This window comes from Gossypium arboreum, chromosome 12 (assembly GCF_025698485.1).
Source record: "Gossypium arboreum isolate Shixiya-1 chromosome 12, ASM2569848v2, whole genome shotgun sequence".
Taxonomy (NCBI): Eukaryota; Viridiplantae; Streptophyta; class Magnoliopsida; order Malvales; family Malvaceae; genus Gossypium; species Gossypium arboreum.
In genome coordinates, this window is record NC_069081.1 from 91,309,884 (window position 1) to 91,326,181 (window position 16,298).

At 40.4% G+C, this 16,298-nt stretch overlaps 1 protein-coding gene across 1 annotated transcript; it reads left to right on the plus strand.

Moving 5' to 3' along the window:
* The first annotated feature begins 13,982 nt into the window (after positions 1-13,982).
* LOC128285451 (uncharacterized) lies at positions 13,983-14,747 on the plus strand. Its single transcript, XM_053022941.1, has one exon. It carries the CDS (start codon positions 13,983-13,985, stop codon positions 14,745-14,747), a length of 765 nt encoding a protein of 254 aa, XP_052878901.1.
* The last annotated feature ends 1,551 nt before the right edge of the window (positions 14,748-16,298 follow it).

Sequence of the window (16,298 nt, forward strand, 5' to 3'; positions counted from 1 at the left end):
TATAATGCTTGGAACCAAACTTGCCGGATAAAGAGAGTTGCTGTGAATCCAATGGTAACTCCTGAATATAACGAATGGTGGAGTAGAAGGGTTAACGATAATATCCCGAGGCCGAATTTAGAAGAAGCTCGACCGATAGAGGAATATCTACGAGTGGTTCCCTCTGAATTGGAAATCATAAAGCAAGACTTCGAAAAGAAAACCTCAGAGTTAGAAAGGAAAATAGAGCGGTTGGAGGAGGAAAAGTATACTTAAAGTTGGATGTTGATGTTCAAAATCCGAGGTGAGAATTTGAGAAAGAGAAAGAGAAGTTGAGGAGGACCTAGACAGTCTGAAGACTGATTACAAACAACTGCATAAGTCAATGAGAAATGCTGGCTTGGGTAAAACGTCTGAACAGTGGAGGCAAGAAATCCAAGAGGAAAAGGCTAGGGCTGATTGGTGGGAAAGAAAGTTCCACGATGCTCAGGCTCGAGAAGTCACTTGTAAAAAGAGTTTGGATGATAGCCAGAATGAAAAACAGATGTTAAGAGCTCAGGTGGAGGAGTTAGAAATGGCACTATAGCAACATCGGTGTCGTAACTCAGTAATTGAATTAAGAGCTAGTCTAAGCAAGATCGAGAATTTGAAGGGGAAAGTAGAAGAACTTGAAGCTACACTTCAGAACTGTGAGAATCAAATTGAATTATTGGAAGCAAATAATGAGCAACTAGGGGAGTAACTTCACCGATCTCGTGATCGGTCCGAGATAGGGATTACTTAATGGGTGAAGCTATAGCTCGATCTGACGGTGGCTGATCACTTACAGATTTTGGCGGTCCAAGCAGATGTGCTAGGAGTTAAATATGAGTTAGAATCAGATCGGGGGCGAGAGTTAGCCTGCTTTCTTAAGAAAGTAAAAGCTTTGGGTGTTAGGGCAAGACCGTATATGTAATTCATTTTATGTAAAAGATTTTGTTTTTCAAAGAAGTTTTCTAAATGAAATTGAATTGAATCGACGTCTCCTTTTTGCATTCATGTCATGCATTTGCATTACATTGCATCGCATAACATCATATACACAAAAGAACCTTATTAATTAGTGGCCATTTATCTAGTTACCCTGGAACACTGGTACTACACACGAAGGAAGACAAAGGATATGGATCAGAGGTTTGAGCAAATGCAAAAGGAGATGTAAGAGCAACTGCAAGCTCAGATGCAAGAGCAGCTGGCTAAGATCCAGCAGGAAATGAGAGACCAAATGCTGGAGTCCTAGAGAAACATGTTAGAATCACAAAATAGCATGATAAGCCAGCTGACACAGCTGTTTAAAGGAGGGTCTGACAAAGGAAAAGGCCCTATGGTTGACACGAAAAATGACAATGAGGATTCCGCTTGTTCTACAAGTTTTGCGCCAGCAAACATGCAAACACAACCACCAAGGGTGTCTGTTAATGTCCAACCTCTTTATCAAACTGGTACCTCGGTACCAGTAAACTTATCAGCGGGATCGAGTACCAACCCTAAAGATAATCTAGCAAACCCCCAGGTCCCTGACTTCGACGACGCAGCAGAGGTGGAAAAAGAAAAAACAGAACTGCCCAAACAAATGGAGGACCAATATAAATGGTTGGTGAAGAAGTTCAAGGCGTTGGAAAGTGTTGATAATTACTGCGGAATGGATGCCAGAGAGTTGAGTCTAGTCCCAGATTTGGTATTACCTCCCAAGTTCAAAATACTAGAATTTGAAAGATACAACGGAACTAGTTGCCCTGAGGCTCACATCATGATGTTTTGTCGGAGAATGACGGGTCATGTCAATAATGATCAGTTGTTGATTCACTGTTTTCAAGACAGTTTGGTGAAATCATGCCAAATGGTACAATCGCTTGAGTCGCACCCAAGTTAAGTCATGGAAGGACCTAGCTCAGCCTTCATGAAGCAAGACGACCATATAATGATATAGCACCGGACCGGATCACACTCTGAATATGGAGAAGAAGCTGCTTAAAGCTTCCAAAAGATGCTCGAGAGATGGAGAGAGGTCGCTACACAGGTCCAACCACCGTTGCTAGAAAAAGAAACAACCATACTCTTCATCAATACATTGAAGGCGCCTTTCATTACTCATATGTTAGGTAACGCAACCAAGAGCTTTGCAGACATAGTAATGTCTGGCGAAATGATAGAAAATGCCATAAGATCAGGTAAGATAGAAGTTGGGGAGAACACGAAAAGGTCAGCCCCGAAGAAAAGAGAGAATGAAGTAGGTAATGTGAGCTCAGGCTACGCAAAACCGGCCACTGTTAATCAGTCAAGGGCGATAGTCACAGGCCAGCAGGCCTCACCAAGACGGGAGCCTAACATGAGACAGAATACAGAGAAGTTTCAATTTACTCCCATACCAGTGACATATAGGGAGTTGTACAAAAGTCTGTTTGATGCACATGTAGTGGCTCCTTTCCACTTAGAGCCGCTATGACCCCCCATACCCTAAGTGGTACGATGCAAATGCTCAGTGCGAATACCACGCAGGGATTACGGGGCACTCGATAGAAAACTGTACCTCATTCAAAAGGTGCGTGGAAAGGCTTATCAAAGCAGGTGTTCTAAAATTTGATGATACACCTGGTACAGAAATCTGTTGCTCACCATACCGATAAAGGGTAAACGCGATAATTGAGAATGTGGGGAGAAAAGTCAAGCTGAATATCGCGGAGGTGAGAACCCCATTGAAGCTAGTTTGGAATGAAATGCAGGAAAGAGGTTTAGTCCCGCAAGGGTTGGGAGATAAAATCCAAGATACATGAAACTACTGTGAGTTCCATCATGAGAAAGATCACGAGATCCAGAATTGTATTGAGTTCAGAGCCCTAGTACAGGATCTAATGGATAATAAGGAATTGGAGTTCTTTAAGTCTGTCGAAGAGGGGGATGTATGCTCGCTAGGAGGAGAGTCGAGTGAAAAAAGCGGCAGAGCCAAATTATCCAAAGGATAATTATTTCGAAGCCTAGAGTTAGTGAAGTAGAAGCAAGAATTACACCAAGAGTTATAATCCAGAAGCCAACAGCTTCCCCTTATAAAGATAGCCATAGGGTGCCTTGGAATTATAACTGTAGTATAGCAGTTTCAAAGAAGGAGGGTTTGATTAACACGCCAAACATAGAAGCCGAACTAGCAAAAGGGAAACTCGTCATGTTTAGGCAAGAAGCAGAGAGATCAGAACCACTAGTTAATGAGCCAGTAATGGAAAAGGAAGCCAAGGAGTTCTTGAAGTTCCTAAAACACAGCGAGTATAATATTGTGGAACAACTACACCAACAACCGGATCGCATATCGGTATTGGCTCTGCTGTTAAATTCGGAGGTCCACCGCAACACATTGATGAAAATGTTGAACGAAACCTATGTTGCGGATGACATTTCAGTTAACAAATTGATCGTCTCGTCAGCAACATAAGCGCTAACAATTTCATCTCCTTCAGCGATGATGAGATACCACCCGGGGGTAGGGGGTCTATTAAGGCTCTACATGTCACTACACGTTGCAAGGGGTATACGCTACCCGGAGTACTAGTTGATAATGGGTCCGCATTGAACGTGTTGTCGTGGGCTACATTAAACCGTTTACCTATAGACAGTTCCTATATGAAGACGTGTCAGAACATAGTAAGAGCATTTGATGGCACCGAAAGGAAAATAATGGGAAGGATAGAAGTACCTCTTCAGATTGGCCCAAACACGTACGAGGTAGATTTCCTCGTGATGGATATTAAGCCTTCCTATAACTGTCTATTAGGAAGACCTTGGATTCATTCAGCTAGGGCAGTGCCATCCTCGCTGTACCAGAAGCTAAAGATGGTTACTGAGGGTCGGCTAATAACAATAAATACGGAGGAGGACATTATTGCGTCAGTTACCAGTGATACACCCTACATAGAGAATGACAACGAAGTAGTTGAATGTTCATTTCGATCATTAGAGTTTGTAAACGCAACGTTTATAGCTGAAGGAAACAGGATTCCGATACCTAGGATATCAAGGGCTATGAAAATGAGCCTGCAGTTAACAGTTGGGAAAGGCGCGTTACCTGGCAGAGGACTTGGGAAGCACCTTCGTGGAAAAGTTAGAGTGCCAGTCTTGGTTGGCAAGTGGGATCGCTTCAGTTTGGGATTCAGGCCAGATGCAAGCCAAGTGAAGAAGGAGATTGAAAGGAAACAAGAACAGCGGAGAGCGAGATTGAGAGGGACAGAAGTCAGGTGGGAACCGATGAACTTCCCCCACATTTCTCAAACATTTGTATCTGGAGGGTTTATTCATTCCATACAGCATAAGGTGAAAGAAGGAATAATTGAAGATGCTAGAGGAATTTGGAGCATCAATGCCATATTTGAAGAGGAAGCAATGGAAAGAAATTTATTAGGCATTTGCCCGTATGAGCCTGGGAGTGTTTTGAATAACTGGACTGTAGAAGAAATTCCTGTAATCTTTAGAGATAACACAGAGTAATATTCAAAACCCACTTGTTGTCTTCTAGCCTAGGGACAATAAGAATCTTTTGTGAAATAGGCTCATGTTTAAACAATATTATTGTCAATAAAAATGCATTTTCATATATTGGTTCGAGCAATTATTCTTTTTTCCTTTTCATTTCATACATAATCATACCATACAGAGGAATTATTCATTTCGTTTTCTTTTGGTATTCTCTTATACTCATAATAGGCCCCCGGATGTCAACGTCATGAGTAATGCTGATACGAGCCCGGAATCTCCTTTTGAGCAAGACATGCGCTTTGAGGGATTTCAAGATTTTGAAGAGGATGAAGATCGTGGTTTATCTCTCGATTTGTTAAGGATGGTGGAGCAAGAAGATGAACAGATCCTACCATACAAAAAGACTACTGAGATTGTAGCCCTAGAAGAGGGGAAGGAAGTTAAAATTGGCACTTGCGTTAACGAGAAAACAAGACAGAACCTCATTGAGCTGTTGCAAGAATTCAAGGACGTCTTTGCATGGTCATACCAGGATATGCCTGGTTTAAGTACCGATATCGCAGTGCACCGTTCCCTACAAAAAAGGAGTACAAGCCAGTTTAGCAGAAGCTCCGAAGGATGAGACCCGATTTAGCAATGAAAATAAAGGAAGAAGTCAAGAATCAGTTTAATGCCGGATTCCTACAGGTGGTCAATTATTCAGAATGGGTAGCCAACGTCGTCCCTGTCCCTAAGAAAGATGGGAAAGTACGGATATGTGTAGATTACAGAGATTTAAACAAGGCCAGCCCAAAGGATAACTTTCTATTGCCTCACATAGACACTCTAGTGGATAATATGGTAGACTATTCACTGTTCTCCTTCATGGATGGGTTCTCCAGGTACAATCAGATCAAGATGCATTCTGAGAATATGGAAAAAACCATATTCATAACTTTATGGGGAACATTTTGCTACAAGGTGATGCCCTTCGGGCTGAAAAATGCAGGAGCTACATACCAAAGAGCCATGGTAACCTTGTTCCATGACATGATGCACAAGAAAATTGAGGTCTACGTTGACGACATGATTGCAAAATCCCAAACTGAAGAGGAGCATGTGCGAGTGTTGAGGAAATTGTTCCTGAGGTTGAGAAAATTCCAATTAAAGCTCAATCTGTCAAAATGCACCTTCGGAGCTAGGTCTGGAAAGTTACTTGGCTTCGTAGTCAGTGAGAAGGGAATAGAAGTCGACCCTGACAAAGTCAAGGCTATACAGGGGCTGCCTCCGCCACGAACTCAGAAAGAAGTCCGAGGTTTTCTAGGAAGACTAAACTACATCGCACGGTTTATTTTGCAACTAACAGAGAAGTGCGACCCCATATTCCGTCTTCTTAAAAAGCAAAATCCTGGGGTATGGGATGATGAATGCCAAAAAACCTTTGAAAAGGTTAAACAATATTTGTCTAGTCCCCCAGTGCTAACACCACCAAGCCCTGGTAGACCATTGATACTATACTTAACAGTATTTGATAATTCGATGGGGTGTGTGCTCGGCCAACACGATGAGACTAGGAGAAAAGAAAGAGCGATATATTACCTCAGTAAAAAATTTACTGAGTGTGAAATGAGGTATCCGCCAATTGAGAAGCTATGTTATGCTTTGGTGTGGACAACACGAAGGTTGAGGCAATACATGTTGTACCATACAACTTGGCTAATCTCAAAGCTAGACCCTCTCAAATACATGATGGAGTCAACCGCTTTAAATGGAAGGATGGCCAGGTGGCAGATTCTACTCTCCGAATTTGACATAGTCTATGTAAACCAAAAAGCTGTGAAGGGGAGTGCAATAGCAAATTTCCTAGCCAGTAGAGCTTTGGAGGATTATGAACCTTTGAATTTCAATTTCTCCAATGAAGATCTAATGTATGTAGCAATCGCTGAAGGGGACATGCCTGAAAATCATTCCTGGAAATTAAATTTTGACGGAGCATCAAATGCCGTTGGAAATGGAGTTGGGGCAATACTAATATCCCCAAATGGAGATCATTATCCGTTCACTTGCAAGCTGGATTTTGACTGCACAAATAACATGGCAGAATACGAGGTATGTATCATGGGAATTCGGGCAGCTATAGACCGTGAAATCAAAGTATTAGAAGTGTACGGAGACTCCGCATTAGTAATTTATCAGCTTAAAGGCGAGTGGGAAACGAGAGATTCCAAATTGATCGCCATCGAAGTTAATCCGGAGTTAATTGAAAAGTTTGATGATATTACCTTTCATTACCTCCCGCGAGACGAGAATCAGATGGCTGACGCCTTGGCTACACTAGCTTCCATGGTCAAAGTAAATGAACAGGAGGATATGAAGCCAATTCAGATGAGTATTTGTGAGGCCCCACCACCGCTTTGTAATGTTGATGAAGAGGAAGAGAGAGATGATCATCCTTGGTATCATGATATCTTACAATATGTGAAGAGCCGTGCATACCCAGATAAAGTAATCGAAAATGATAAAAGAATATTGAGGAGGTTAGCGAGTGACTATGTCCTAGACGGTGAGGTCCTATATAAGAAGAGAAAGGATCAGGTGTTATTAAGATGTGTTGACGCTGTTGAGGCAAAGAAAATTCTAGATGAAGTCCATGATGGTGTCAGTGGGACACATGCCAATGGTTTCACAATGGCTCGATAAATCATGAGATTCAGATATTACTGGTCTACAATGGAAGGAGATTGCATCAATTACGCTAAGAAATGCCATAAGTGTCAAATTTATGGAGACAAGATCCATGTGCCTCCTTCACCCTCCATGTTATGACTTCCCATGGCCATTCTCAATGTGGGGCATGGACGCTATTAGCCAATTTCGCCAAAGGCTTCCAACGGACATCGATTTATTTTTGTGGTCATTGATTACTTTACCAAATGGGTAGATGCTGCTTCGTACGCCAATGTCACAAAGTCGGCAGTCAGCAAGTTCTTGAAGAAGGAGATCATATGTCGTTATGGTATGCCAGAAAGAATCGATGTCGACAACGTGTTGAATCAACAACAACAAGTAATAATAGCGAGTCTCGCAGTTGGTTCAACATTAAATATCACAACTCATCACCATACCGCCCAAAAATGAATTGGGCGGTTGAGGCAGCTAATAAGAATATCAAGAAGATTGTGGGGAAGATGGCGGAGACTTACAAAGATTGGCATGAAAAGCTCTCATTTGCCCTTTATGCTTATCGAACATCTGTCAAAACTTCTACCGGGGCAACACCTTTCTCATTGGTTTATGGGATGGAGGCAGTTTTACCTATTGAGGTCGAAATCCCTTCTCTCCGAGTTTTATCAAAGTTTAAGTTAGACGAAGCAGAATGGATCCAATCTCGTTACGATCAACTAAACTTAATTGAAGAGAAGAGGCTAAAGGCTATTTGTCATGGCCAAATGTACCAGAGGAGAATGATGCGAGCCTACAACAAAAAAGTTCGCCTAGGGTGTTCCATGAGGAGACTTAGTGTTGAAAAAGATTCTCCTATGCAAAAAGATTTCGGGGAAATGGATGCCAAATTGGGAAGGACCCTATGTGGTAAAAAAGCTTTCTCTAGAGGGCATTGATACTAGCAGAGATGGATGGCAAGAGCTTGCCTAACCCGATAAATTCAGATTCATCAAAAGATATTTTGCTCAAGCACTCGAGGTGAAAACCGTAAGGCGCCAAAAAAAAAAAAAAGGGAAGAGGCTAAGGTGAAAACCCATAAAAGGGCGCTTTGAGACCAAAGGGGTTTTGAGTTGAAAACCCACAAAGGGCAATTCAAATTTCGATCCAAATTGGGGCAAGCGGCAGTCTCACTACACTTGAATCGACAAAGAGGGGATAAGCTACATCTTGGGGCATCAACAAAATGCTATAGATCCTCTAAGCGCATGCCAAGTTTAAAAAGGTCCTCGAGGAGTTCGTATAGAGAAGCTCAAATCACAAACTGGGGACCTATTCATTCCTTTTCATCTGCTTTTGTATCTCAAACAATGATTGCTTTCTTTGTTGATACATCTTTCGCAAATTCGACTCGAATAAATTTCGCCTACCTATTATTATAATCTTTTTCGAGTATTTTATTGAAATAATAATTAATGAACTAATAATACTCTCAAAAGAAGGTTTTGCATATTATTCGAAAGGTTTCTAAACAATACGAGAACCCGAAACAGGACAATTATTTAGAACTCACCAAGTTTAAAAGGGTTAGAAATGTGTGAGAAATAAGGGATTAACCGCATCTTCAAGTCCTCTTCTACCGAGTTGAACAATAAGGCATATGACAGGGATGTTACCTTAGTAAACAACGAGCGATGACAACCCAAAAATTAAAAATGGATCATTCTCATGACATTTTGCATTTTGTGCATTTAACATCCATAATACATGTAGTTAGGAACATTTGGTTCACATTAATCGTGGCATAAGCATGTCACTTTGCTACAGATAGATTCCCCAGTGGACAATGTAGCAGGATTACAGATATCATCAGCCTTATCTCCATTGAGCAGGAGTGGAGCAGGCTTTAGACTAGATCTTATCTTCACTGACAGGAGTGGAGTAGATCGAATTTTGATGAATCTTATCTCCACGTACCGGCGATGGAGCAGATTCCAATCATCAGCCTTATCTTCACTGAGCAGGAGTGGAGCAGGCTATAGACTAGATCTTACCTTCACTGACAGGAGTGAAGCAGATCAAATTTTGACAAGTCTTATCTCCATGTATCGGCAATGGAGCAGATTTCAGCCACCAGCCTTATCTTCACTGAGCAGGAGTGGAGCAGGCTAAACACCAGATCTTATCTTCACTGACAGGAGTGGAGCAGATCGAATTTTGATGAATTTTATCTCCACGTACCGGCGATGGAGCAGATTCCAATCATCAGCCTTATCTTCACTGAGCAGGAGTGGAGCAGGCTAAATACTAGATCTTATCTTCACTGAGCAGGAGTGAAGCAGATCGAATTTTGATGAATCTTATCTTCGCTGAGCAGGAGCGGAGCAGATTCGAATTTTGGTCTTCCTATATCGGCAATGGAGCAGATTCAGATCATCAGCCTTATCTTCACTGAGCAGGAGTGAAGCAAGCTAAATATATCAGATCTTATTTCCACTGAACAAAAGTGGAGCAGGTCAGATACAGAGGATCTTATCTTCGCCAAGCAAGAGCGGAGCAGATCAAATTTCGGCAAATCTAATTTATATGAAACAGCAAATGAGCATTTTTGAAGCAATAAAGTGTGGTGGGCTGTGGTAAAGAACACAAGGCTCAGCCAACCCAAGCAAATTTGGTCCTCCTAAAATCTTTGCTCTATTCTCGTTACACGACAATGAGCAAAGAGGGGCAGCTGTAGGACCAAATTTAAAACAAACCCAAATATAAAAACACCTATTAAAACCCAACACAAACCCAAAGCCCAACAGATTACCCAAAACCTAACCCACATCTCTCAACCCAATACACAAAACATAGAGCCAACCCAACACCCTAGCAGCAGAAGGAAATCGGCACCGCAAGCTTCGAGTCCAAGCAGAGTACGACGCGCGCCAAGCTTCCGAATCGTGCTCTACTTCATGCCACGCTCCCACGCCTCTGAGATATCTGCAAGGGCAAACAACAGTCGAAGATTTTCATTTTATTTCTAGGCTATAAAAAGCCATTGAAAACACTGTAATGGGGGTTTGTTTTGGGGAATTTTTCTTTTCAATTTGTTTTCACAGACTACAAAGAGAGAATACACATAAGCAAGTGATAGCAATAAAAGAGATCAAAAACTCGTAAGGTTGTTTTTTTATTCTTCCTAGTTTCGCATTTTCCCTTTTTGTCTTTTTTTTCTTTGCTTTGCAAATTGTTTTTAAAATAAATATCGAAATGTAGGGCTTACCTGGTTCGCCAGGATCGGCGCCAGAGGCGATGGTATAGAAGAGCCGATGACCCTCCAATTCAAGGCTTGGGTTGAAATCCTAGTAGAGATTTTGGGGGCGTGTTATTTTCTTTCTCTAAAAATGGCGAGTAAATGAATTCAGTGGCTTTTGTCTTTTAATGGGCAAATGAAAGAGCACTGTTTGGTCTTGGTCCCACACTTTGATACAAAAGGGAATTTATGCGTTGAGTCCTTCCCTTTGTGCCAATGGTCAATTGGGCCCTGTTTATGCTTCCTTGATTATTTAAATTCATCCTTAGAATTTGCGTGTTATTCCAATTTAGTCCACGCCTAGGTGCAGCTTTGGGATTTGGGGAATTTGCATTTTGGTTTCTCCTGCTTGTGCGTGTCTAGTTCAAGTCCTTGATTTTGTTTTAATAATTGATTTGTTTAAAACTATCCTCTAGATTTTGTTTTTGTTTCAATGGAGTTTTTATTATTTTAAAATTTTGTATGAGTTTACATTTAAATAGCTCTTATGTGTTATTATACATATATAATTTACGATAAAATCAGCTCTGTGTCAAATAGATTATTGCTTTCATATTATTCTATATAAATGTTCTCTTTATATTTATTATATTTTTTTTCCTCTTAAATTTATTATATGTTTTTCCTTTTTTTAGTTGATTCATGTACAATTGGGTTCTTTGGGATCCTATTTTGATTGTATATTTTGTTTGTTTTAAATACCTCTATTTTTATTATTATTTATGTTTAATCTTTTATGCATGTATATTTTTCTTTCCTTTATTTTTTTTATTTTGCTACAATTCAAGCTTTCATTCAAATTATTTACTTTGTGATATTTATTTTAAAATTCATTTGTACATTACTATATGATATATCATTTCTTTTTTTTCCTTGTTTATTCTTTTAAATTCTTACATCTATTACCTATTTAAAATTTTCTTATAGTTTATATAGTTATATTTCCAAATTTTCTTTTTCCTATTATTTATTTTATTTTATTTTAAAAACCTTATTATATTTTATTTGTGTGATTTATTTGAGATTTCTTTTAAAATTGATTTCTTATTCATAAACCCCGGGATATAAATGGTGGTACTTTCATAATATATGATGTCTTTGTTATTGCATGTATTCTAAGTTGTTCCTTTGCAAGTCCCTATTTAGATTATTCATGAGATGTTATTGTCAAGTGTTTTATTCCTTATGTTACCAAGTTTTTTAAATAAATACATTTAATTTATTTATTTCATTTCATTTGAAACTTTAAACAAGGCAATGTTCTAGTATTTAAAGAATTCAAAGGATCGTGCCTTAACGCATCGGGTTTCGCTTTCTTTATGCGCTTTAAATATTCGAATATCCTTTTAAAGCTAAAAACGCACGTTTTAAAGGCAATATCACATTTGAGGGTCAAAAATATTGTGTCCTAACGTACTGGATGTAATATTTTACCTCAATGTGAGATGGTCTTTAATACACATTTGACCCACCTAAATGTTTTAAAAGCCAATAAAAAGAGGATCGCGTTTTGAACTCTGTCCAAATCTTTAGTTTTCGACATTAAGACACTAAATAATTAATCAAGTACCAATTTTGGGCGTGTCGAGGGTGCTAATCCTTCCTCGTACGTAACTGACTCCCGAACCGGCTTTCTATTTTCACAGACCAAAATCGTTGTTTTGAAAATTTTATTTATTTATTAAAAACGATCGTGTTTTGAGGTGATCCAATCACACCCTATTAAAAACGATTGGTGGCGACTCCCAACTTTTCGTTTTCAAAAGTCGATTTCCCGTTTTCAAAAAAAGGGTTTCGACAGCTTAGCGACTCCGCTGGGGACATCAGAGAGTCAAGCTGTAAATTAATTGTTTTCTATCTTATTGTCAAAAATTGGAAATTTAGTTTTTAAATCTACGATCCTCTCATTGTATTTTCTGTGTTTTTGTCGGTTTTTATCATGTGGGTTTATTTTATTTGTCGAGTCTTTCGATATATTCTTGCATCATATTGCATGACCGTTGTGGTCGCACCTTTTAAGTGGGAGTGAGAAACTATGCTTTCGTGAGGTTTTCACCTCCGCATGGGCTAGGGGATCGCTTCCGGAATACATCCGTACTTATGTCTTCGTGAGGTTTTCACCTCCGCATGGGCATAAGGAAATGTATTCCCCTGAACCGAACTTGATCCATATGAACCTATAATGGGCGAGGGTCGAGGAATCTGCTGGTTCAGGTACCTTTACACTAGAATTAAATCACATATAGTGAACTGTAAGAACCCGTCTTAGGTAGAATTACACCTAGCCCTAGTGGTTTCTCGAATAGGCTTTGGATAATTTATTGATTGCTTTGATTTATATTCTTATGCATGATTCTGACTTGTGCTTTTCCTTCTTTCTCTAATAGTGTTTGCATATCATTTTCATCATAAAAGGAGGTGTCGATATACGGTTCAGTTACTAATAGAAAGTTTTGCCATGAAGAACGAATTCCTTGATAAAGTGAAAGACAACGCGTTTGTCCAAAGATGGTCAGAGAATGCACAGTTAGAGAAAGGTGACAGTTTGACAAAGGAGTGCACATCAGAGTTATGGGACTTTACTCGTATTAATGTGGTCCAGAACGATCTTCAGGAGTTGAAAAAAATATGGAGTCACTGGGATGATGAGATGAAGCGACTTCTACTATAATTATGGTGATATTCCTTATCTCCTCGATGTTAAGGTAGATAGGTATTTGTTCCGCGCTATGGCTCAATTTTGGAATTCCGCTACGCTTGTTTTACTTTCTAAGGGTGGATCTAGCACCCATCGTTGAGGAATATACAGCATTGCTTCGTTGTCCGAGGTTTCAAGTTGATAAGATTTATTCTAGAGCTGTCAATACCCCAACTTTTATAAAGAGGTTGATGAACATTACTGGGATGAGTGAACAGTGGGTTGAGGCTCGGGTCCAGCAGAAAGGCAGTGGAAAGTGTATCCCTTGGGAAAATTTGAGAGATCTGATCCTGACTCACCCTGACATGAAGAAAAGAGTTGGTGTTTTCGCCTTAAGCATTTATGGTTTGGTTATTTTCCCTAAGGCTTTAAGGCATGTAGATGAAGCAGTCGCCGATCTATTTGACCGATTAGGTAAAGGAGTCACTCCAGTTCCTGCAATCTTGGCGGAGACTTTCAAATCTTTGAGTATATGTCGGAGGTCAGGTGAAGGCAGATTTATTGGGTGTGCACAACTCTTGTTAGTATGGTTTCATAGCCACTTTTGGAGGGTAGGAAAGGCCTCTTACCGACCTTTTTTCGGAGATTACTCACCTTTGAAGAAGATAGTGACCATATCGAGAAAAGATGACATAACAGAAGAAAAATGGATGGCGATACTTCAAAATCTCCAAGAAGAGGATATCGAATGGAAGGCCCCTTGGATGGTTTCTGATGAGATTCCCTACCGATGTGGGAGTTATGATTGGGTCCCTTTGTTGGGGATTTGGAGAGCCGTTGGATACGCCCCTCTACTGGTATTGAGGCAATATAGATCAAGATAATTTATACCGATGAAGCAAGGGCTAGCTCAGAGCGGGTTCTCGTATGGGGAGAAAGACTCCAAGAAAAAACAGCCGTGAGATTTATAATGCTTGGAACCAAACTTGCCGGATAAAGAGAGTTGATGTGAATCCAATGGTAACTCCTGAATATAACGAATGGTGGAGTAGAAGGGTTAACGATAATATCCCGAGGCCGAATTTAGAAGAAGCTCGACCGATAGAGGAATATCTACGAGTGGTTCCCTCTGAATTGGAAATCATAAAGCAAGACTTCGAAAAGAAAACCTCAGAGTTAGAAAGGAAAATAGAGCAGTTGGAGGAGGAAAAAGTATACTTAAAGTTGGATGTTGATGTTCAAAAATCCGAGGCTGAGAATTTGAGAAAGAGAAAGAGAGAAGTTGAGGAGGACCTAAACAGTCTGAAGACTGATTACAAACAACTGCATAAGTCAATGAGAAATGCTGGCTTGGGTAAAACGTCTGAACAGTGGAGGCAAGAAATCCAAGAGGAAAAGGCTAGGGCTGATTGGTGGGAAAGAAAGTTCCACGATGCTCAGGCTCGAGAAGTCACTTGTAAAAAGAGTTTGGATGATAGCCAGAATGAAAAACAGATGTTAAGAGCTCAGGTGGAGGAGTTAGAAACGGCACTACAGCAACATCGGTGTCGTAACTCAGTAATTGAATTAAGAGCTAGTCTAAGCAAGATCGAGAATTTGAAGGGGAAAGTAGAAGAACTTGAAGCTACACTTCAGAACTGTGAGAATCAAATTGAATTATTGGAAGCAAATAATGAGCAACTAGGGGAGTAACTTCACCGATCTCAGGATCAGGTCCGAGATAGGGATTACTTAATGGGTGAAGCTATAGCTCAGATACGACAGGTGGCTGATCACTTACAGACTTTGGCGGTCCAAGCAGATGTGCTAGGAGTTAAATATGAGTTAGAATCAGATCGGGGGCGAGAGTTAGCCTGCTTTCTTAGGAAAGTAAAAGCTTTGGGTGTTAGGGCAAGACCAGATATGTAATTCATTTTATGTAAAAGATTTTGTTTTTCGGTGAAGTTTTCTAAATGAAATTGAATTGAATCGACGCTCCTTTTTGCATTCATGTCATGCATTTGCATTACATTGCATCGCATAACATCATATACACAAAAGAACCTTATTAATTAGTGGCCATTTATCTAGTTACCCGGAACACCAAGATTACACACGAAGGAAGACAAAGGATATGGATCAGAGGTTTGAGCAAATGCAAAAGGAGATGCAAGAGCAACTGCAGGCTCAGATGCAAGAGCAGCTAGCTAAGATCCAGCAGGAAATGAGAGACCAAATGCTGGAGTCCTAGAGAAACATGCTAGAATCACAAAATAGCATGATAAGCCAGCTGACACAGCTGTTTAAAGGAGGGTCTAACAAAGGAAAAGGCCCTATGGTTGACACGAAAAATGACAATGAGGATTCCGCTTGTCCTACAAGTTTTGCGCCAGCAAACATGCAAACACAACCACCAAGGGTGTCTGTTAATGTCCAACCTCTTTATCAAACTGGTACCTCGGTACCAGTAAACTTCCCAGCGGGATCGAGTACCAACCCTAAAGATAATCTAGCAAACCCCCAGGTCCCTGACTTCGACGACGCAGCAGAGGTGGAAAAAGAAAAAACAGAACTGCCCAAACAAATGGAGGACCAATATAAATGGTTGGTGAAGAAGTTCAAGGCGTTGGAAAGTGTTGATAATTACTGCGGAATGGATACCAGAGAGTTGAGTCTAGTCCCAGATTTGGTATTACCTCCCAAGTTCAAAATACTAGAATTTGAAAGATACAACGGAACTAGTTGCCCTGAGGCTCACATCACGATGTTTTGTCCGAGAATGACGGGTCATGTCAATAATGATCAGTTGTTGATTCACCGCTTTCAAGATACAGTTTGGTCTGGTCATGCCAAATGGTACAATCGCTTGAGTCGCACCCAAGTTAAGTCATGGAAGGACCTAGCTCAGCCTTCATGAAGTAGTACTACCATATAATGATATAGCACCGGACCGGATCACACCTGAATATGGAGAAGAAGCTGCTTAAAGCTTCCTAAAGATGCTCAGAGATGGAGAGAGGTCGCTACACAGGTCCAACCACCGTTGCTAGAAAAAGAAACAACCATACTCTTCATCAATACATTGAAGGCGCCTTTCATTACTCATATGTTAGGTAACGCAACCAAGAGCTTTGCGATATAGTAATGTCTCGCTAAATGATAGAAAATGCCATAAGATCAGGTAAGATAGAAGTTGGGGAGAACACGAAAAGGTCAGCCCCGAAGAAAAGAGAGAATGAAGTAGGTAATGTGAGCTCAGGCTAC

Excerpts from the sequence above, each read along its gene's own strand:
- LOC128285451 (XM_053022941.1), top strand. The coding sequence starts at position 13,983 with ATGGGGAGAAAGACTCCAAGAAAAAACAGCCGTGAGATTTATAATGCT.